We start from the raw sequence: 23983 nt of genomic DNA on the forward strand, positions 1-23983 counted from the left end.
GCTATGGTGGCACATTAATTCCAGCCCTGGTTTGACCCACACATGCCTACTCACAGTGCTAGATTTACATATAAGCTAAACAAGCTATAGCTTAGGGCCCCACTCTCCTGGGGGGGGGGAATTAAAGGGGGAAAAACTGGATGTACATTTCCAAAATATAAGATAAAAAACAAATAAAACCTACATACACCAACAGTGGTTTGTGTTGTTTAGGCTCCTATTTGTTATGTGCAAACGGCTTTAGATAACTATTAGGTCCATAAATTATGAGATAGCATATATTCAACACAAAAAACAGCAACAATTTGTTGTTGACAAAGGACAGCTGGACATATAAAGGGCCCCATTACCTTCAGTAGCTTAAAAAGGTAAAGGGACCCCTGACCATTAGGTCCAGTCGTGACCAACTTTGGGATTGTGGCACTCATCTCGCTTTAGTGGCCGAGGGAGCCGGTGTACAGCTTCCAGGTCATGTGGAAGCATGACAGAGCAGCGTATGGAAACGCCGTTTACTGTCCCGCTGTAGTGGTACCTATTTATCTACTTGCACTTTGACGTGCTTTCGAACTACTAGGTTGGCAAGAGCTGCGACCGAGCAACGGGAGCTCACCCCGTCGCGGGGATTCAAACCGCCGACCTTCTGATCAGCAAGCCCTAGGCTCTGTGGTTTAACCCACAGCGCCACCCGTGTCAGTAGCTTAGGGCCTCATCAAACCTAAATCTGGCCCTGCCTACTCATAAAGAGTTTCAATTCATTTGTCAAGTGCTATGAATGCCATAGTAATTCGCCCATTAGAATTTGCAAAGCATCTATCAAGAATATATATTCTTTGTACTAAAGACTTCTGCAGCACTGTTATCGACCCTGTTTTCACCTATATTACAAACTTTCCTGTAGCAGGACTGCATCTTCCCCTGTCTGACCAAACATCTGCCCTGCCACGAGATAATCAGTTCATTGGCCCTCCATAGATGCCAACTTACCTTTGAAATCAAAGAAGTATGAAATTCTGTTGGCAAACATAGCACGTTGACAACCAGTCATACTGTACCCCAGCAACTGTTCAGGGTCTACGCTAAACGCTTCACCAGCTTCTGACCCACTCACACCAATCCACACACCTGTGTCTGTGCCCCGAATGGAAGCTGGATTAATTCCTAAAGGGGGAGAAGGCCACCAAATGAAAGAAAATATTAGAAATATAATAAATATCATTGAATATTTGGAGGCGAGAAATGAAAAGCAGGGTGTGGAATGGTCAAAGAACTGGTGAGGTCACTTGAAACATTTGGCACTCAAGTGCTTGATGCTTGGTCCATGAACCAAAGGGTTGGGGCGGGGAGGGAACACAACCCAGGACATAGGAGTAGGGACAAGAAGGGGGGGGAAAGGCAGTTTATTAAAGATCTTAACTATTGTTGCTTGTAAGGAAATGTGTGTATGATCCCAGAACTCAGGCAACCATGGAACTCAGTCACATGATCCCTACCACATTGCTGATAGGCTGTGGGCAAGGATGGTGGGAGGAAGCTCACAGGTGTTGTCATTCTGTGCCATCTCTCATGCTAAGCTAAACCAATAGTCCAGAAGGAAAAAAAGACCATGGAGAAGCAAAGTGGCTGCAAGGTCCTCTCTGGGACGCCCAACATTTGTGTGTCTTCACTAAGCCAAGGTTTGGTTTAGTGTATCATATGAACCAGGCTATTATATTATTGAAACAGGTGCTTTGACTTTCTTTTTCTGTTTGCAGCCTTTCTGATTGAAAGTGGTATATAAATACTTGAAATCTAAAAAAAAAAAAAAGTTACAGGTAGGTAGCCGTGTTGGTCTGAGTCGAAGCAAAATAAAAAAATTCCTTCAGTAGCACCTTAAAGACCAACTAAGTTTTTATTTTGGTATGAGCTTTCGTGTGCATGCACACTTCTTCAGATACACTCAAAACAACAACAACTATATAAGCATGGTCCTTCCCTCATGACCTTTTAAGTATTTAAGTATAAAGTTTTCTTGGCAGAAATGACCTGAAGCAAAGAGATGGGCAAAAATTACAACTTTACCGCACATTGTTTCCTGAAATATGCAGTGAATTGCTGGGGGGGGGGGGGAGTACATTAAATGGGAAATGTGTTCAAAGAGCACAAGAGAGTAAGCCATTGTATGACGCCCCTGCTGATTATTTAAAAATGCTGGCGGACGTGATCCTCTTTCTCTCCAAAGCAGAAGTGACTTATAGGAGAAAATGTGTGAAATGAACCTAATTCTTTTTTTTTAATGAACCTAATTCTTAAGATAAATGAATCTTATTTTATTTTTTGTAGGAAGCATTGAAGCTGTCAAGAAAAGGAACCAGCATACAAACATTATATGGCAACGCAGCCAGATATGGGCAGGATATAAACAAAACAAAAAAACAAAACAAAAATAATTAACAGATCATAGAATAAGAACATAGGCCCACCAATGCATCTCAACTTAAGCTTCCTAAAAAATGGAAGAGTGTTGTCTCTGCCAGCCATGAGTTTTCAAAAAGTTTTATCAAAACCTTCCACGTTATCGGAAACTCTAATGTCTCCATTTTACACCAATGAGCAGGAAGGCTTCATTCAGAGGACATCGCAAAGGAGGCTGGAAAACGTGTCTTCAACAGATCCCAGGAGCTCTGTCAGAGAGGGACGTAGTCGAAACAAAATAAAAAAATTCCTTCCAGCAGCACATTAGAGACCAACTAAGTTTGTCATTGGTATGAGGTTTCATGTGCATGCACACTTCTTCAGAGAGGGACGTGTCAGCTGTGAACACATTTCCTAACACTTCTTTTCAACACTGCTACCCGTTGATACTAATACCAGTTATTAGTGTTGCTATAATCTTTCTTTCACTGTCAAAATTGCAAGAAGCATGTTGCAACGGGAACTTTGCAAAGGTGTGACACTAATTTCAAAAGACGTACAAATGTCAAGGCCTTCACAACGGTGGTTTCATCATTTAGTTCCAAGGTAAGTTTATCAAAATGCATGGTCATGGTATTCCGACCAACAATAGAAGCTAGATCTCTTGGCAAAGGCCTGGATTTAACTAAACTGCTGCACTTAGCAGAAGCCAGTGCAAGGGCTCCCACTAGCACAACAGGGTTTCCTCCCCTCTCCCCCCTGATTTGTTCCAATGGATCATGTACACCCCAGAAAAGCACACGGCGGGAACAATCAGAAGAGTGCAACACTGAATTCCTCCAAAAGTCTGTTTTGTTTTTTAAAAACTTCCAACCCTCATGTCACAGAGTGGGGAAAGCCATATTTAGATTATTTCTTCTAGATTTGGAGGCCAGAAAGAATCTAGGCAGTGGACAGAATCTTTTTGCTTTGGTTCCCTGCCCCAACCAATGTCCCCCTACATATATGCTGCATTCTATCCCTCAAGCTCCTTCCTAGTCCTGAAAACAAAGTTTGGTGTGCTTTGGGTCTGTAAGTAGTTCATGTTATCTTGTGCAAGCGACACAATTTGTACATGATTGATTTGCATGTGACCAGGGCTTTTTGGAGCAGAATTCTAGAACTCTTTGCTCACCGCCATCTAAAATGGCCTCGTACGAGACTTCGAGCAGCAGTCGGAGCTGAGGGTCCATCGTGTGAGCTTGCTTTGGGTGAACTCCAAAAAAGGAGGCATCAAACTTGCTGATGTCCTTGAGCTTCCCATTTCTCCTGGGCAGTCCGTAAAGTCCTGAAATTTCAAAAGAAGAAAGAAAAATTACATCACGTCTTCTGTGATTAGAAATTGCATCTTGGTTGCGCTTATTATGTATGTCACTGCTATTTCTACATCTTGGAAGCCCAGAAGTTGTACAAAACGTCTTGCAGAGTTGCTTATGCCATCTGGAGATTTTGCAAAAGCACTATAGTTTAATTACTGTATATACTCGAGTATAAGCCTACTTTTTCAGCACAAAAAATGAAAAAGCCGCCGTCGGCTTATACTCAAGTGAGGCGGGCGGTGGCGGAGAAAGGCACAGGACCGGGGGTTCGCAGAAGCGCTGCGCTACAACTCTCCGAACCCCTGTCCTGTGCCTGCTCTGTGCGAGGCCGTGGGGAGGGAGAAGCGGCGAGGAAGGGATCCTTCCTCGTCGCTTCTCCCCCCACCGCCGACAGCTGAGAAAGGCATAGGACGGTATTTATTTTTATTTTTGAAATTTACCAGTAGCTGCTGCATTTCCCACCCCCGGCTTATACTCGAGTCAATAAGTTTTTTGAGGTAAAATTAGGTGCCTCGGCTTATATTCAGGTCGGCTTATACTTGAGTATATATGGTAAGTGTTTTGAGAGGAAATGTATTAACATTCCTCTTCTTCTTCTTTTTTGGTAAAGGCAGACATCATGGAACTTATTTTCCTATTCTCTGAGCTTTTATGTGTTATTTGCTTTCTATTTATACAGGGGGGAAAGCCGGATATAGATTTGGTTGTATTAATTTAGATCAGTGGTTCCCAACCGTTTTTTGGCCATGCCCCACCTAAGCACCTCTAAAATCCTGATTGCCCCCACAAATTATTATTTAAAATAATAATTTTATTTAAAATTATTATTTTAAATAATAATAATTCTTATTATTTAAAAAGTGAACTCCTATTCACGTGGAGGTAGCCTAAAAGGCCGTTCACTGTTAATAACTCATTCTCGAATTGCCCCCCCCCTAAAAATCAAATTGCCCCCCTGTGGGGCCTGTGCCCCACGTTAGGAACCACAGATTTAGATGGATTCAACTCTGAGGCAGAAGGATTAAACAGAAGTCACTTTCTGCTATATAGTGAAGGACATCCAGGAATGCAGGTGAGAGCTCAGGAATTCGACAATGGTTCTTGTTCCTTAAAGGTCATACAACTCAATAACCCTTAGAGTTCATCTTTCCAATGCTTTTGTTTCTCCTGACAACAACAACAACAACAACAACAACAACAACAACAACAACAACTTATTATTTGTATCCCACCCATCTGACTGGATTGCCTCAGCCACTCTGTGCAGCTTCCAGCATATAAAAAGCATAGTAAAACATTCAACTTTAAAAAGTTTCCCCATATAGGGCATTCCACAAAGAGGGCACCACTACTGAGAAGGCCATCACTAGACCTACCTGGTTTCCATCTCCGGTCATCTTCTGTGACCATGTCCACTCCATTGATCAAATTTTCCCAAAACTCTTGCAAGTTTTCTGATTCCGGCAGCTTCCCTGCTATGCCTGCGACCACCACTTCCTCCATCTCTCAACTCGTCTCTGGACAGCAAGTGGAGAAGAGAAAAATCAGGCCTATACAACAAGAATGAATCATGCCAGAAAATTACAATGCACGTGTTAAAAAACCAAATATATAATTACCAGGGAAACACCGGGCAAATTAATTTCATATACTTTTGAGCAGCAGATCAGATTCTTTTAAAGATATACCTTTAGAACAGACCACATGAGAGCTATTTTATGAGCAGATGTGGTCTTTTATATACCAGGGGGCTTGGGGATCCTGGATGCAAGCGCTGAACTCTGAGTAACTCAATAAATAAAAACAGAAAGGAACAAAAACTTCTGGAAAGCTACTGGTACAACAACGCAGTGAATAAAATTAATCAAATAGAGATAGAAGGAGGCTTTTGCCTAAGGAGTTCGTGATTCATAACATCTAATTCCATAACATGGGTGGAATCCAACATAGCACTGCGGCAATTGTTCTATCTGTACAATGATTTCTATCTGTGCAGCTGAACGTTCTCTCCCTTTCCTCCTCCCATGCACAGCCTAAATTTGCTCCATGGGGGCCCCCACCCATGATTCCATATCAAGATGTAGGTGGCACCACTTGGGGCATCTTGTAACACTTAGAAAAGGCTTTTCTACACCTTGGCCAAGAATCCACATTGTCATGTCTATTACTTCCAGCAATAGTAACAGGGTCAAACATATTGCAGTGGCTTCCATCCTGGCCAGTGCTCCGTCCCCCTCCTCCTGAGGGACTGTCCATTTTTTAATCATTTTATTAATTTTAGTCCGCTGTAGTCAGATAACTGCAAATTTAGCAATGTAGCAAAGGGGCACACATCCGGCTGTATGTGAATTTTGTGCTACTAGTGATGAATTGACAGAGATATTATTGGGCAGCAACTGGTTTTTGTTTTAGTGTGCTGTGGGATTAATATTACTATTGACCACGTCACCTGCTGAATAATGGATATGTACAGTACTGAATAGTGCTAGTCAGGCACTGAGTGGTAACTTCATTATGTTTAGGTGCCTATTGAAGGCATGTTTATTCAAGAAGGCTTGCCCCTATGGGTGACCCAATAACTTATGGAATACCGATTGCATACTTGCAGATATGGTTTTATTGTTTACTAGCATTTGTATGATGTTGTTTTATTGGATGGGATCTAACTAAAATGAGTTCTGTCAACAGAAGCCCTGCCCAAGAACTTCTGCTTGCACAATGGGGTTCCCCCCTCTTAGGGAATTTTATAGGGGGGGGCACCCAAACGAGGCTTCATTTGGGAATCAAGATTGGCACAAATGCCCTCAAGGGGACCCCCGTCTGATCCTACAACACCACTCTAGTATCGCACCAACACGAACCCCTCAAGATCAAGCCCTGTGTAATAATGGCTCCCTTTCCTACCCCTTCTCTGTTGCCTGAGACTCTATGTAACCATATTTCTTTATGACTGAATACCGTGTATCTTTATTTCTAAATGAAACCCCCTTTCGCGACTCTGGCCAAGGGCTCTCAGGGATGCAGGGAACAGCCATAATCCTTTAAGCAAGAGGTCAGGTAGCCAGGGTGGTGCTCCTCTGCATATCTATAATCCATTCAGGTACCATCTCCTGCCATTCCCGACCCTCCGAAGCCAGAGGCAATACACACACCTGGACTCATTGTTTTTCCCGGCCAGGTACTCAAGGATCCCCTCCCAGATACTTACTGGTACTTGCTTATCAATGTCCTGGGACATCATGCATTGTTACCTTATGTTAATCCTGTTTACCTGTATGCTAATGCCCCTTGCACCTTCCCCTTTTCTGACGTTTTACCCTGTCACAAGTGATGTATGTATGATGCTTTCGATGTGCATTATGGGATGGTGGTGGGAACTTTTTAAAGTTCTTGCAGCTCTGTTCACGGTGTTCAGTCTGGCATTGAACCTGCTGCGCAGTAATAAACCTTGCTGTTTGCTCCAGATCATGGCTGGACTCCTTCCTTTTATACTCCGCAACGACCACAGGCCCTTGCCTGATGAGCTGGGTGGCTGAGCATTCTCGCACCCAGAATTTTGCCCTAACACCCCCACTCTTCCCCCACATGTGCCTGCCCCCAAAATGGGGGGGGGGCAAGTCAGGAGAACCCCCAAAACACCATGCAAGGGGAGAAAAGGGGAGATTCTCCATCTGACAAGCCAAAATGCTTGCCCTGGTGGAACAATTGTCAGAGTGCAACATTGAAGTGCTCCCAATGTTTTAAGAGCTTTTAAGAAATGATTTCAGAAACTGAGCGCTGTGTTTTATCATCTTGTACACTGCTTTGATGAACTCTAGCCATGAATCAGTTTACTGGTCCCCCCCCCCCCCCGCTGTTGCTGCTGCTAGAAGTTGTCAGCAAATAAAACAACAAAGCATGTTGACAATCCAGATAATAAAATTCAACAAAACAATGTGGTGATCTGTGACATACCTAAAGGTATGAAGGGAAAATATTTGCTTTTAAGTAGTGAGGTAGTATATTTTAGTTTATAGTAACATAGTTTATATTTAGTTCTGAATGCTAAGGCGCCAGTCCAAAACACTTTAAAAAAACACACCAGCTTGACAATAAATCCTCCAGCTATAAAACTATTAGCAATTCTCCCTTTAATCTCTCCGAGCAAGTTTAACTCATTTAAAGCTATTGTTGCTACTCTTCACCAGACTGTAGGTAGGACTCCGTAGAAGAGCTCATCAGAGATAAAAAGGCAAAACTAACTGTTGTAGTCAAAGCTAACTGATAAAGAAGTGGAAGAGGTGAAGCCAGATTCCTTGGCTTCCTTTCCTTGCTTGTAGTGATTCAGAACAGAGATTTGCTCTGGAGGGCAGGGCTGAGCTTAGCTAAAAGTGGGAAGTACTGTAGAGTGAAGCAGTAGGAGAGTGAAGAGACTGAGCCCTTCTAGGTCTTACACCATTCTATGGGTACCACCAAATGTCCTTTTAATTGTGCTTACAGTATATGATTTGTGCTGATGATGGTATTGAGGTGGTCCCACGCAATCCCACTTTCAATAATGCTTATGCTTGCAAAAGTTCTAGGGTGATCATACCGCTTCGTTATCAATAACTGTATGTCCTGTAGCTTTCGGCTGAAATCCTGTCATACCACAAATATTCTGAGCATTTTGGGGGTGGGGGTTCCTCTTTTTGTTGTTATAGTGCAAGAATGCCCCTCCAGATGAAAACAGTGCAGTAAAATATGTAAGAATGTCTTTTGAAGATAAGCTCATTTAAGGGCAAATGGAAGATCAATGGAAATGCATAACTGAAGACCAAGATCCCCAAACTCGGCCCTCCAGGTGTTTTGGGACTACAATTCCACTGGCCCTGTTAGACAGGCATGATGGGAGTTATAGTCCCAAAACATCGGGGGGGGGGAGTTTGGGGATGCCTGCTGAAGACTATAATTCCTGATCATAGTCAGTAAGCTGCAAGCCTGTTCAAGTTGAGGTTGGTATAAACACACACACCCCTTAATTTTAATGGAATAGGACTGCACTCTTCAATAATTATCAGTAACAATTATATTCTTTCATTCATCTATCAGGAAACTCCTTTCCCTTTCCTATATGGGAAAGTATTCATTTCATACAATCACATCTAAATACAGCCATTTAGCCTTATTTCTGTGCTGGCTTGTCCTGTTTGGGACATTCAAATGGACATCCATCACGCCAGTAGCACAGCAGGGTCACTCCTCAGCCCCATGAGAAGGGGACTCACGCCTACACTGAAGGATGTTCAGAGAGCTCCTTCACATGAGGGGATTCCGATTGGTCCAGTAATGCCCCCTCACACATGAAAGTGCTTTAAATACATATGTTGGCACACACAGATTCCCAAGCTCACCAAGGACACAGCTTGGTGCATGTGGGGGCTATCTCATGCTGCCCTAAGCTCCCCCTCACATTCCTTGTTGTTTAGTGGCACCAATTACACCTTGAATGACCAAAGATTGATTGTTCAGTCACAGGTGTCAACTGTTCTTCTGTAAGATACAGTCGGTGGAATTCAACACTGTGCACTTTCATATTTGCCTCCTGTTCCCCCTGAATTCTGGGAGTGGAGAGTCCCCTGGCACACTACAGAGACAATTTTTGGGGTGTGGGGCACGTGAGGGAAGGAGAGGGGGGAAGAAATGGAAGTCCTTGCACAAAGCTAATGGTGTTGGTTAGGTTGATCCTACATTATATCCCTCCTTTCCTCTAAGCCAGGCATCCCCAAACTGCAGCCCTAAAGATGTTTTGGCCTACAACTCCCATGATCCCTAGCTAACAGGACCAGTGGTTGGGGAAGATAGGGATTGTAGTCCAAAACATCTGGAGGGCCGAAGTTTGGGGATGCCTGCTCTAAGGAGTTCAAGCTGCATACATGGGTCTTCTCCATTTTGTCCTCACAAGAACCTTGTGAGCTGGGGCAACTCACTACCTCTCAGCTTAGCCTTTTTCACAGGGTTCATTTGAAGGTAAATGAGGAGAAAAACCATGTACACCACCTTGAACTCCTTAGAGAAAATGGTGGGATATAAATCCAATAAATTAATAGTCCAGGGGTAGGGTGAGGCCTGTGACTTTCAGATACTGTTGGAGCTACAACTCTACAAGTCTATGGATTCTCATCAGTCATGGCTGGCATGGCCAGTAGTGGGGACTTGGTACTGTGAAGATCCTAATTCAAATCTGCACTCAACCATGAAGTTCACCTGATGGTGTCCTTGGGCCAGTCACTATCTCTCAGCCTAATGAACCTGACAGGGTTGTATGAGGATAAAATGGGTGGAGGACCATGCAAGCTTCCTTGAGCTGCTTGGAGAAAAGGTGGGATATGTCTATATATATGGTAAGTAAATCTTCCTAGGTATTCTTTCTCTTGTATCCACAAGACACTTAAGTAATAATAATAATAATAATAATAATAATAATAATATTATTTATACCCCGCCCATCTGGTCGGGTCTCCCCCGGCACTCTGGGCGGCTTCCAACACACATAAAAATACATTAAAATATCACATTAAAATATCACAGACTAAAAACTTCCCTAAACAGGGCTGCCTTTAGGTATTTTCTAAATGTCAGGTAGTTGTTTATCTCTCTGACCTCTAATGGGAGGGCATTCCACAGGGCGGGTGCCACTACCGAGAAGGCCCTCTGCCTGGTTCCCTGTAGCTTTGCTTCTCGCAGTGAGGGAACTGTCATTCAGACAGCAGAACAGAGCAATAATGAAGAGCTCCCTGTTGTACAACATAAAATTTAATTTAAAGCAGCAAGCAAGTCTACTCGCAATAAATTCCTAATCATTTTATAAGCCAGATGTATCATTGATCATCTGCACATCCTATTATTCTGGTAGTGCCTTTGAAAGCCTAGCCATTTATTTCCACATCCTACGCTCCAGGCAACTGGATCCTTTCGAAAATCTGATATAGTGATCCCGATAATGGCTTACCACTTTTACAGACATAGTAACAGTCACTCAGTTTGCACACAATGGTAAGCCAAGCCATGGCTAAATGTTAATGTGTGGATACTCGAAATAAAAATTGTAGCTGGTCTACTGCTCTTCAGGTGTTCACCTACTGCCACACTGCTATGAGCTAAGCCATGGTTTGGCTTAGTATTACATTCAAACCTGGATTCATGGTTTGCCTTGTTCCAGACAAAGCAAGAATTATAGTCATGAGCTGTCTGTTCCGTGGTTTACTGCTCGTGGTTTGTCTGAGGGAAACAAAACAAGAGTCTGGACTTGGATGAGTACCCATATCGTTGCCATGGTTTGGTTTAACACTAGGTTTACCAATGTGGAAAGGAGAATGTCTGCATGGGGCTTGCTTCACACCCACTCTGTGCTTTAGTTTAAACAGAAAATATGGGAAGCAATACCTGGAAAAATGGTTTCAATTCAGTATGCATTTTGCACACCAATATCTCCCAATTAATATAACCACCACAGCTAAAGGATCTAGGTTATATGCTCCTTCAATTTAATGTCTAAAACAGGGGTAGCCAAGATAGTACCCTCTTGATGTTGTAGAAATACAGCTCTAATCAGCCCCAGGCAGCACGGCCAATAACTTGTTGTCGTTCAGCAACATCTGAAGGGCACAGTACTGACTCCCTCTATAAAGTGAATGATTTGCCTCTGAGGGAGGCATTGTTTCTGTGCTTTGGATCATATGTATCAGAATAAAGCTGAGAAATACTGATCTGCTCAGAATATACAGTACGAACTGAGGTGGCCAAAGGGAAGAGATATTACAAAGATAAAGCAGAAATTTTTCTATCAGCATCAGTGATACAATGAAAGACAAGGCGGAGGGAGCGTGGAATGCATGCTAATTAAACTCAAAACACAGACTGAAGACCAGATAATTATTTTTTTCAGAGAGCTGAAAGTGCTCTGAAGTAGGGATTGTACAACCATTTCATTGTCAGGTCTGGGAAATGGGTTTGCTAGGTGCTTTTAGTGTTTCAGGACCAGACCCCATTGCATGCTCAGTCACATGTAGTTTCACACTCATCAAAACTACTGTCCTGCCTTTCAAAAATGGTTCCTTTCTGGTTTTCTGCTTGCAACCTACTCTATCATCAATCTGATTTTACAGAGTTGCTTAAAATTATCAATCTAGCATCAGGTTTATTCACAGTGTGAAAAAACGCGAGTATCTGTCCCGTTGTAATTGCGGTCTAATTATATCAGAATGGTGCAAGAAAGAGAAGACGAAGATTCAGGGTGGAGCAGAGGCCATGTGTGAAATGTGAGTCTGAAGCAAGGGCAAGACCTATCATTAGGTGAAATGATGTTGTGGTCTCATGCAGATGATGAGCAATAATGGCACTTTGCCACCACTTTCTTCATCCATTTCTTCCCTGTGTCTTCTTGGCCTAGTTTTACTTGCTGGTGAAGGGCTCACAGATGTCTGCCATAGACTGCGGTGCTGCTGCTGCTGCTGCCCAGTGCCACTTCCTCAGATAGTGAGTGTGGCAAGCTACACATGCTCTGTGTTAGCCTGGCAACCCTTCAGTTTACTTTTCTACTCTTCTCCAAAATGGGAAGGCAGGCCAGGCAAACAGTTGGCTGATGGGGCTCCAGCAACACAGCAAGGCACATCACATTCTGTTGCATTGTGTCATGGGTGCAGCAGAAACCACCCATCACTCAGGCTGGAGGGAGAAGAGTAGAGACGGCATGGCAGGAGCAGCCGTTTGCAGAGCAGACAGACACCAGTCACCCATCCTCTGAGCCAAAACACTGCCATGTGAGCCAAGTAACCAGTCGGGGGCAGGGTAGGCCTGGGCAAGAGTGTTGGAGGCACAGTATTAAGAAAGTGGATAGAGAGAAGTTTTCCTCCCATCATAACACTAAACCAGAAATTATCCAATGAAGTTGCACATTGGAATATTCAGGACAGACAAAGGGAAGCTCTACTTCACACAGTGCAAAATGTTCCTTGGGAAGAGGGATTGTGAAACCACTCTAGGAATTGTAGCTCTTTGAGGGGAACAGAGGTCTCCCAAAAACTCTCAGCACCCTTCACAAACTACAGCTCTGAGAGAATATGACTAGTTAAAGTGGAATCATGGTGCCTTAAATTTATGGTGTGACTGTGGCCTAGGGCACAGAGCAGAGGACGGGCAGTTAATTTACAACATTAGCTCAACCCCACATACGCTTGAGTGAGTACAACAAAGTATTAATTATGTTGCTTCTGAGGGCAGGTTTGCATAAGCAGTCCACACCAACCCCAGGCATGCATTAAGATGGATAACAGAATATAGGTGAGAAGCAGTTGTCACGATCATAGCAGCACTTTGCCTCAAGATTACAACTGGAGGCATAAGGATCAACTATCCATCCTAGCTTGGTTCATATTTTACATTTGCCAAGGTGAGCATGCATTCAATGAGCATTCGAGAACTCTTCATGAACAGAGGAAAGCGTCTATGAAGTAGCCCTCAGCATTTTCTCCCATAGAGTTCCTTTGTGACTGGCCTTTCTGCTGAATTTCACTTCTCCTTTTCCTATTGGCTTTGTCAATAAGATTAAATGATCGCTGTTATGCAAAAGGGCCTTGCAACACATCTAGACAGCCTTTGGACTACTTTTGCATGTGTTGAGATTTCTGTAATATCCAGCGCAGTATTACATAGAGCTCTCTCCAATGCGGATTTCTGCATATTCCAATCTGAAATCATCCAAAGGAGGCCACACCATTGCAAGGGGGTACCTTATTTACACAGTATTTGTGCAGCCTTGTGGCACTGTGCTAACTCATTTATCATCCATAATAACCAGTCATTCTCACTGGCATTATGTACTAGTACCTACTTGTTTCATCACAGCACTGTGAGTACATTCATTGTAAGTTAACTACGCACTTACTCTTTTCTTGTGATTGTGCTGCAAAAGGCCATTTTTAGTGCATTTCAACAGGTTGCCTGTAATTCATTAAGTATCTCCCCCTCCCATTGTTTCTTTTCTTAACTGGAAGATATTTTAAAGATCTGTACTGAAATTCATTTCAAGACTGTGGCTGTGTTTCGATGTCAGTATAAACCATGGTTTATTATGTTGGGAATGAGCCTAACCTCCCCTGAGCTTTCGGGCTCCCTTCACCAGCACTGCTGTGAGGGGAATTTCAGATATGTTCACTTTCACTTAATCAGTATTTAGCCCATTTTCATTTAGCTAGTTTCATAAACTATGGCTTGAAGGAGGTTGTTTCAAACAAATCATTGTTAAAATTAACCACAGTTTGTCGGGATTAGGCAATGCAACAAGTTGTGGTTAAACAAAAATGCAAGCAAATGTTTCCAGTCGTCTCCTGGTGGTTGCACTGGGGACAGGGGAAACCTCCTGAGTCCAGAGGAAGACCTTAGGGCAGGCATGTCAAACCTGCGGCCCTCCAGATGTTTTGGCCTACAACTCCCATGATCCCTAGCTAGCAGGACCAGTGGTTGGGGAAGATGGGAATTGTAGTCCAAAACATCTGGAGGGCCGCAGGTTTGACATGCCTGCCTTAGGGCATTCTGGTCCTAAGAAACCATGATTCATCTTTATTACGATATCTGAACACAGCCACACACTGTCCTTTCCAAATTATTACTCTGCTCCCTCTGAGAAGGGACATCCATCACGGCACATAATGAAGGTATGGATTTTTAAACCAAACCAAAGGACTTTAAATAATTAAAGATGGCACACTTCTATGTGTACATTTTGAACCTCTTTGTTGTAAGCATGCTCACTTTGGGGGCATGGAAAAATTATGTGCTTATTTTGTAGTGTCAGATCAGTGGTTCCTAACTTTGTTTTTATTAAAGGGACTCACCCACTGAGTGTTGTCTTTGGTGGCCAATCCATTTATACTGACCTGTGACCATGCAGGGTGGCCGGGTGAAGAAGAGGTCAGGGCTTCTGCAGCTCTGATAGTTGCACCAAAGGGAGAGTTTCAGCAGGTGTAACTTGTCATGCAATGTATACATGCCAATATCCTATCTTCTACAGAGCTATTATGCACTGTTCTTTTTTATATGCAGCCTCCAGTGACCATGAATACACTCACAAAACCCACTTCCTCCTACCCATAAGTCTCCAGTTAAATTAAAATGCTTGTATAGTGTGATCCTAGCTATGCTAACTCAGAAGGAAGTCCCATTGATTTCAGCTGGTTTCACTTGCGCATGTTCACAGCCAATGCTCTAATCCAGGGTTTCCCAAATTTAGGTCTCCAGCTGTTTTTGGACTACAAATCCCATCATCCCTGACCACTGGTCCTGCTAGCTAGGGATGATGGGAGTTGGAGTCCAAAAACTGCTGGAGATCCAAGTTTGGGAAACCCTGCTCTAATCCTAAAGAGAATTCTTAGAGTAAACTCAAAGGGACATGCTTCTGGGTTACCATGCATAGGATCGGGCTGGCACAGTGTAATTCTGTGTTCAGAATTTTTGCTTGCACAAAAGTAAATTCCATTGTGTGAAATGGGGCTTATTCAATCATTGTGTTTAGGATTGTAGCCTGATTTTTCATTCTGCTACCACAAATTCCTGGGCTAGCACATAAATACTTGGGACAGGACAACAAAACGTGGGTGCATTTGGTCTTAAATGTGAACTTTGGGCAAACATAAATGAAATGTAAAGAATTAAATACAGTAAATAAAACCAATACAACAATCATTTACCCTAACACAGCAAGCAGATCCATCAGGATCAGTGCACCAGTCTCACAGAAGTCAACGACAGTTCTACCATTTTACTTTTAAGGTCAACCTTGAATGAATTGCTTGTAAATCAAGAGATTAAGTTCTTTGCCTTAATTTGTTTCAGTGGGAGAAAGGGAACTTTTGTCACCAATGCAAGTTGCAGTACTTCTCAATTCCTAGAGACATTAAATAAATGTTCATTGTTTTTAGATTCTTCTAAACAAGGTTGAGAACGTATGGCAAAAAGGGAAATATTCTGACTTCCTTGGTTTGGAATCTTACTTCAGACACTTAGGACAACAGTTTTGAGGATAAGCACACAAAAAACACAGATAAGGACAACTTAGCCACTGAGTTGGGTTAGCAAAGGGGGGCGTGGTACCAGTTACCCTCTATGATTTAAAATATCTAGTAAGATAAATTGCTGTACGACACTTTTTGTCTTTAAATTCTCCATGTCGCATGACTATGCTACCGTATAAAGTAATTTTAAAAACAGAGAAATAAGAGAACTACCTTATTTTACCCATTTTTATGCAACTCTGAATAAAATTAACTGGCTGTAATACAAATAGCTCAAAATGCGTTACAACTGCATCCCTTAGCTCTGGAGATGGACAGAGTAAGGCTGTAGGATCGTACTGCCGAGCTGAGGAATATGAATACAAGATTACATTATGAGAACAATAGAAGAATCACAGACTCTGTGAACGTCTTGAAACAAAGAGAGAATCCTTCCAAATGCTGAGCAGAAATTGCTGGCTTTTATTAGCTACCTGAGAAGAAGTGAAAGACTTGGGTTGCAAGTGACGAAGTAGAAACTATCTGGTGTCCTCATTTTCTAATGTCACAACAGAGAGAGCAGAGAATATCTACTGCGTGTCATATACCTTTCAAACTCTTATCTCCTTCTCTGTGCTTCTGCATATTAAAGGAAAGCGCTGGGAATTAAGGGGGGAAGAGAACCCCTCTTTTCTACCTAGATCTGCTGAAATAATGGGCTTCAGTGTGCCAGTGTAACTGTCTTCCTTGCCTGGTATCAAAATGGCTGGATGCAGAACACTTACAATGCAGCAAGGCTTAGCCTCCATCTCCCTTATTGCCAAACACTCCTCCCCCTTTTTATTCCATAACCTCAGTAGAGGGGGGGACCACACCTCAAATCAACTTCACTGCTACCACATTACATCACAAAATTTCAAAAGCAGCAATTTACCTCTGCAATTTTGTTCTGCCATTAATTAAAAATTAATAAATTTTAAATTTTAAAAATAAACAACCCACTGTTGTTTTAATCTCCAGAGCCACAGCTTTTGTTCGTTCCCCACAGAGCTGGCTATCAAGATGGAGAACAAAAACCTGAGCTACTTCTGAAAGATGTTGCGCTCAGCCGCAGAGCCACCCGATCCCGCCCGCCTGCGCCTCCAAGGCCTCCTCCGGGTCCGAGCTGATTTCACTTGGGAAGGCTCATCAAACACCTGAAAATGGATGTCGCCTTCCGATTTAGAAGACGGGCCCGGCCGACCTATTCAAAACAGACGCATTTCAGTCTGCCTAGATTTGCACAACCCTATTTGCATAAGGAGGGTGGGAAAATGAAAACGCATTTAGAGATCTGGTGCCGCCAAGGCCGGTTCCCCTCCCCCACGCCGGGAGAGAAGGAGGAGGAGATCATGGCTGCTTCCAAAGGGGCCAAACCAGCCCCAGCGGGCAAATGCACCGAGGGCATCCAGAGGGCCACCATCACCCGCCCTTCAAGCCGAGGACAGCCCTAGAGGCGCCCCGGCCGCCCCAAAGTGCGCAGCAGCTCTAGCCGGCTGCTCCGTTTCATTCATGCAAGCGCCATCCGGAGAGGAAGAGGGCTGCCTCTCCCTCCATCCCGGCAACCCGAGCCGGTTACCTGCTCAGGTCCTTGAGATCGGCAGCCACCGCTGGAAGGTGAGCGGCGAAGGAGGCGCGCTGAAAAGCCCCGCTGCTGCTGCTACTACTGCTACGCTGCCGGCCGCCAAGTCCCTGGCCGCCAAGTCCCTCTCCCTCCTCTTCGGTGCCCGATGCGTAACTGAGGCTGCCTGCGCCGCCTATCTGCGCTCAGCGTCCCTTTCTCACTGTCTCCCTCTAGCTCTCGGCGCTTATTTAAACAGCCACCACCTCCGGTGGCCACGCCACATGGGCTGACAGCTTTGCTCCTCGCCGCAGTCCAATGAGAGCTGGGGCTGGGCCTCCCGGCGCAGACCCTGGGGCGATGCCAGCCCCTTGGCTCACGGGAGCCTCTCGCCATCGCCGCGCGGAGGAGGAAGCAGTGAGCCAAAGAGCAGCGCCGCCGCGGAGCACGCGCTGCACCATACTCAACCCGCCTGGGCAAGCGCAGCGGTGCCTGGCAGGAACTGGGCCAGCCGGCCAGCCTGCCCCGCGCGGCGCATCACATGCCCGGGGAAAGCCTCCCCGCACGCACCGGCGTGACCCGGCCTGCCCTCGAATCATTTGCGACCTGCGGGATTGCCCCGTCTGTACCTTATTTTCGAGTTTCGTAGGGATCCCGCACGGATCTGAATCCCCGGCGGTGTCAGCCTGGATAGCACAGTCGCTTAGAGCCTGGTGGTGCTGATAACGCCCAGGTTGCAGGTTCAAGCTGTGTTGCAGAGGGTTGGACTAGATGAACCTCAGGACACCTTGCAATTCTGTGGTCGTGTGGAAGCCATTCCCAGGCACCCCTTTTAAGATTTATCAACACACACACCCCGTCGAGGGCGCGGTGGGGAAAGTGAACTATCCTGGGCCTGGGATGTGTGAAGGGCCCTGTTATGGGTCCCTGCTTCGTGGTGGGCTCTGCAGCGCCACCCACAGGCACTTCTGCCCCAGAGGATGCGCTTCCTCTGCTCAGCCAGCCCGCTAGGGGAAGCCGGCGCCTCCAACCTTGCGGCGCTGCCTCCTCTCTCAGCGTCTGGGAAGTAAATTGAAACAAATCAGCCCGCCCCTCTCGGGGGAGCAGATGGGCCGATATGCTTGGTGCGCGCTGATGAAAATATTCGACGTGAAGGAGCTTTGGCTCTCTGGGAGAGAAGTGCACTTAATCCCCCCCCCCCCGTCTTGTTGTTATTGGCGTAACCTCGTAGCTTCCCCCCCCCACACCGCTCTTGGAGGCGCTGCTATTGCTGCGAAAGGGGAATAATTAATTAGGCTGATCTCTCTCTGGCTTTGCCGAGCGCGCGGCCTACAGGGGAAAAAGGAAGTAACTGGTGTCCCTGGGAGCCCAGCGCGGCGCGCTGCTTGCCTCGTTACACTCTGACCGAGTTCTTCCCGCGTCTCCTCCCAACAGAACCCGGCAAATGCAATGTACAAAAGAGAACCACACTTTCTTTAGGGGCCTAAAGTCATTGATTGGATGTGTCCAATCAGGGAGCAGGGGGATGTAGGAGTGTACGTTGCCTGGCCAATCTCAGAGGCTGTGTGGGAGTTGCTAGGAGATAGGGTGATGTGGTGACTGTATTGAAGGGGATGGCTCTGTTTAGGAAATGAAGCTGATGGTGATGCAAGAAAGCGCCTGTGAATTGTGGCTTATTTCAGGTCATTCACCTCAGAAGAGTGCGAGCTTCCTCGGTTACTACAGTTCAGCCTTTAAAGCAGACTCTGGCTCTGTTAAATGGGCTCCCGGGATTATGTTCTCTCTACACGGGAGTATACAGTCCCAGGCGACAGTTAACTAGCTTTCCTTACGGTTTGGGAACAAATAATGCTCTCCTCACGGAAGGCATCACGAGCTTTTCTTTGCCTCTCGGGATCTGGTGGCGCTGAGGTCTATTGCTGTCTGCTTTCCTTCGCCTCATTCCAGAAATGGAGTGAGCTCTGAACTTGCGGTAACTCTGCACTGATCCACTCCCACTTGCTTCTCTGAAATGTAATACTCCCTTTATAATGCAACAAAACAAAGCAGCCACCCACTTCCACCTACCCTTCTTGTAAATGCTTAATCTTAAAGTGACTCCTTATGTTCTTAAGAAGAGGCCTGCTGGATCAGACTAAAGACCCATCAGATCCTGCAGTCTGTCTCTTCTCACAGTGGCCAAGCAGAGGCCTGTGGGAAGCACAAAATGGAATAGGCTTGGGAAAAGGAGGATGAGCCTAACATCCCTTTATTATTCAGTATGGTCACTTTGTGAATTATATCCTTGCTTGCTCCAAGCTGTACTGTATTTCAAAACAGCATGGCATGGTTTTGGACCAGAACTGAGGAGACCCACAGAGAACTTCCCACTCAGCCATGAATCTCATTGGGCAACTTGCCTAGTTGTCTCTCAGCCTAACATATGTTATAAGAATTTTGAGGTCATATCTATATATATATAATAATTGTTCATAAAACATGTACATGAATGTACAGAAACATGTCTGAAGCAGCACAGGAAAACAGGCCTGACTGACACCATTTTGACTCTCTCTGACCAGGTGTTCCTCTGCAAGGAAGAAGTGGGGTGGGGGGAACCTTCTCATTGTCTCAGGAATTAAAGTGATAATCCCTGGCATCCTGATACCTGACTGCCAGACAAAAGGGTGTGATTAACTTGGCTGGGAAACAGGGAAATGTACATATCTCTCAATTTTGTTGATTAGGTTTTGGGGGGCAGGGGGCAGGGTCCAGACTGCTCAGATTACTGCCACCAGACCTCCCCTTTCATGATGTACCTATGATGAATCTAGGGAGGGGGGTCTTGGGCTACACCCCTTCTGTGACATATGGATGATGCTTCTGGGGGGTGGGCTGAAACCAATTTCAAATTTCTTTTTAAGGGCAAGACATCTTTGTTTGGGGTTCCTTCCTTGTTCTCCTGTGTGAGAGGAAGGACCCTGTTGCAACAGCAAAAATAAAAGTGCCTTGCTTCGTAAGTCCTGGTTTGGTCTCTGTTATTTGGTGGGCAGGAGACGCTTAAATTCGTCTGCTTGCCTGGATCCTTGAGCTCTCCCTGGGTCAAGATCCCTTCACAGGCTTGTCAGGATAAAATGGGGAAGGGGGTATCATGTCTGCTTCCCATGAGTTCCATAATGTAATCATATTTAGTTTTTTTCATGTGGTGTAGTCATTTCTAAAAAGAAGGAAAACAGCAACTTCCAGGGCCCCATTATTTATTTTCTCTCATATTTATTTTTTTGTTCTTGCTTATCCCCCAAAATAAACATCATAGTCATGTATTTGTTTATATACTCCTTGGTGCCACAATAGTCTTCCAAGTGGTATAATAGAATAAGAAGTGTTATTTTATCACGTTAGATTGGGAAAACTGAATTCCCACAGTGATAATAGTTTCCTTTCCATTCTTGTGACTCAGGATATTCTGTGGAACCCAGCTTCATGGTAACATGACGTGGGAGCAAAGAGGGCATGATTTAAACTGGCAGATCCCATGGCCTCTCAGTATCAATGCATATTATTTTATTATTAAAATGATCCATATTTTATTTGCTTGGCGAGATTTACCACCTGTATCCATCTGGATTCTCAGTGTGCCACCAACCCAGGCTTGAAGGCTAGGAAGGAGGAGTTGCTGTATTCTATAAGAATCCCTTCTGTTCAGATTCACCAGACAGAAGCTCACAGCTTCAAAATTTACATTAGTTTTCCCCAGACTACATTTGTCTCCCAACAAAATAGAAACAACAATAGATCATGGCCAGACTGGTACCCAGGATACTAGAGCACAGGCCTAGAGGAGAAAATGACAGAACACCCTTGTCAGGTTTAGTTCCCAGCTGAAACCATATACCGTGTTTCTCACATTTTAAGATGTCCCTATAAAATAAGACATGGCACGATTTTCTGGAGGCAATAAAATATAAGGCATCCCCCAAAAATAAGACATTCTGAGTGGGAGCAGTGGTGGGAGCAGTGGTGGGAGCAGGTCTGCATGGCGCTTTTGCAGCGTGCGCCTCGCAGAGCACTGCTGTTTCTCCTGGGTCCCGCTCAGTCGGGACTCTGCGCGGTGCGTGCTACTGTCCTTGCTGGCTCCCGCTGAGTCGGGGCTCGGCACAGCGCACGCAGCTGTCTTTGCCGGCTCTTTCTTGAATGAATCCCCCACCCCGAATTCGACCAAGCCCAGAACAGCATGCCAATCACACCGACGAGCAACCGACGTCGCTTGCTCCCAGCGGCCGTGAAGGGGCGGGGCTCCGCTCGTGAGCAGGCCGGGGGGAGGGTGAGAGCAGAAGCGGCCATTGGGTGAGAGGCGTTTCGCGCCTGAAATGGCCGCCGCCGCTGAACAATGGACGAGCCTATGGCGGGAGCAGGGCCCACCGCGGCCGGTCCTGTCGCCATGGGTGGGGAAAACGAGGCTGAAAGCCGGCAAGGCCCCGCAGACCGGGCCGACGGAGAGTCGCGGCTCAACCTGTTGGACACTTGCGGGGTGTGCGGTCAGAACATCCAGAGCCGGCGGCCCAAGCTGCTGCCGTGCCTCCACTCGTTCTGCGTGCGCTGCCTACCCCCTCCGCATCGCTACCTCATGCTGCCGCCTCCCGCCGCACCTTCGCCGGGCGCTGGCGGCCCCAAAGACCCGCCGCTGCCTCCGCCGCCGCCTTTGCTTCAGCCTTCCCCGGCCCCCTCGTCGCCCGTCGCCACGCCGCCCTCGCCGCTGCACTGCAACCCGGGTAAGGAAGCCCGCGCGGCGGCCGTGTCACGACTGGGGGGTGAGGAGGAGAAGAGCTCGTAGTTATCTCAGAGAGGGAGAGACCCGACCCAGCGGGAGCCGGCAAGGGCAGCAGCGTGCGCCGCACCGAGCCCAACCCAGCAAAACTCTGAAAGCTTAATACCGGTAAAAAATCAAAAAGCTTAACAAAAAAAAATAAGACATCCCCTGAAAATAAGCCATGGTGTGTTTTTTTGGAGTAAAAATAAATATAAGACATGTCTTAAAATGTGAGAAACACGGTATATAGTATATCGATAGGTCTGTAATCGTTTAGATGCAGCCCCTTTCCAGCCTAAAACAGTTGCTCATGACCACTAACATATGACAACAGAGATACAGACACAGGAATGAGAACTTGTGGCAGATTCAGATACCAGCTTTTAGCGATGTCTAGTCTAGCAACACTATTACAGGATCTAACAAAGTCATAAACAACACCAGGGATTAATTCTGGTCATACAGTACTGCAATAGACACTTAAAAGGGAGACTGCAGTGTGGAAACAGTGAATTACAATGAAGCAAGAGGTTCTGTGCTATGATCACTTGTGGAGTGAATTGGGAGTAAACAATGTTAATCTCTCTACATGTGTTAATTGGCTAACCAATGCTAGTACTGTTTGTTCGTATTATTAACTGATTTTTGTGAATGACCTCTATGAAGAACATATCAAGGTCTGCATCTTTTGCATGCAATTTCTTTAGACCTGTTTATAATCCCTGCCCCCAACAGTATGATGGAAAATAATCCTCAGAAGTATGCTACAATGTTTGTCTGTTCACACAGAGGATAATACTGCTTATATTTGATATGGGTTTGGCAGATCATTCACAACATGGTCAGCTCACCATCATATCATGATTCATTTCAGTTGCTGCAATGAGGATGCAGACAGAATGCCTTCAGGAGTGGAGTTTGCCGCATGTCTACTCGACTTTGCCCATCCTGGGTATAACCTCTAAGCAGAAGAAAGTTAAGTGGATGGGTCTAAGTGGTGGTTTATTTCATTCTGTTTGCATGTCTGTTTTTGGCTCAGAAAAGGCACTGGTTGTCCTGATGGATAACCTGGAAGAGCATGTCTCTGTTAATTCTCCAGTGACTATTGATACAATCAGCCATGATATCCTTCTGAGTAGCCTGTTTAGCTGAAGAACTGGGGGCATGGTGTTTTGGTGGTTCCATTCCCACCTGAAAGGCAGATTCCAGAAGGTGGAACTGGCGGATTACCTCTAGGTAGGTAGACTGTTGCGTTCTACAGGGGTCTGTCTTGTCTTGTTCTCCATGCTGTTTGACATCTACAGTGAATGAAGTCACTTGGGGTTTTGGAGTGGAGTATCATGAATATGCTGATGTAACCCACCTCTATCTTTTTTACATATTTTTCATATAAGAGCACGATAATTTTATTAGTGGTTAAGAGCTAACAAACTGATCATTAGTCCTGATAAGATAATGTTACTGTTTGTGAATGATTAATCCGTTTAGGCAAATGATGTTAATCTGTTCTATACAAGGTTGCACTCCACCCTACAGGACCACAGTTTTGGTGTGCTCTTAGATCCAGCCTTGTTACTAGAGACCCAAGTGGCTTCAGTAGCACAGAATGCCTTCCATCCACTGAGACTGGTACAACAACTGTGACTCTTCCTGGGCAGAGATACCCTGATTAAAACAATCCATGCAAAAGCCCTACTCAAATTATAGAGGGAAGAACTGAGGCATGGTATTAACAGCCCATTTCAATGCTGCTTATACCCCCAGCTCATCTTGTGAAACCTCTTACTCCCCCTCCCTCAAGGGAAAATCTCAGGGCTTGTAGTCCATGCCCATCATT

General features: G+C 45.2%; 1 protein-coding gene across 1 annotated transcript in view; it reads right to left on the bottom strand.

Moving 5' to 3' along the window:
* The window catches only part of FASN (fatty acid synthase), a 66185-nt gene extending 48600 nt beyond the window's left edge, over positions 1 to 17585 (bottom strand). Inside the window, exons 1-4 of the mRNA XM_035104295.3 lie at positions 17376 to 17585; positions 5126 to 5266; positions 3566 to 3718; positions 985 to 1158 (exon numbers count right to left, since the gene is read on the bottom strand). Coding sequence (XP_034960186.2) covers positions 985 to 1158; positions 3566 to 3718; positions 5126 to 5252 — 454 coding nt within the window. The 5' untranslated portion in view covers positions 5253 to 5266; positions 17376 to 17585. The remainder of the gene's footprint in view (positions 1 to 984; positions 1159 to 3565; positions 3719 to 5125; positions 5267 to 17375) is intronic.
* Between the last annotated feature and the right edge of the window lie 6398 nt (positions 17586 to 23983).

Source organism: Zootoca vivipara, chromosome 2, assembly GCF_965207765.1.
Source record: "Zootoca vivipara chromosome 2, rZooViv2.hap1.1, whole genome shotgun sequence".
Classification (NCBI taxonomy): Eukaryota; Metazoa; Chordata; class Lepidosauria; order Squamata; family Lacertidae; genus Zootoca; species Zootoca vivipara.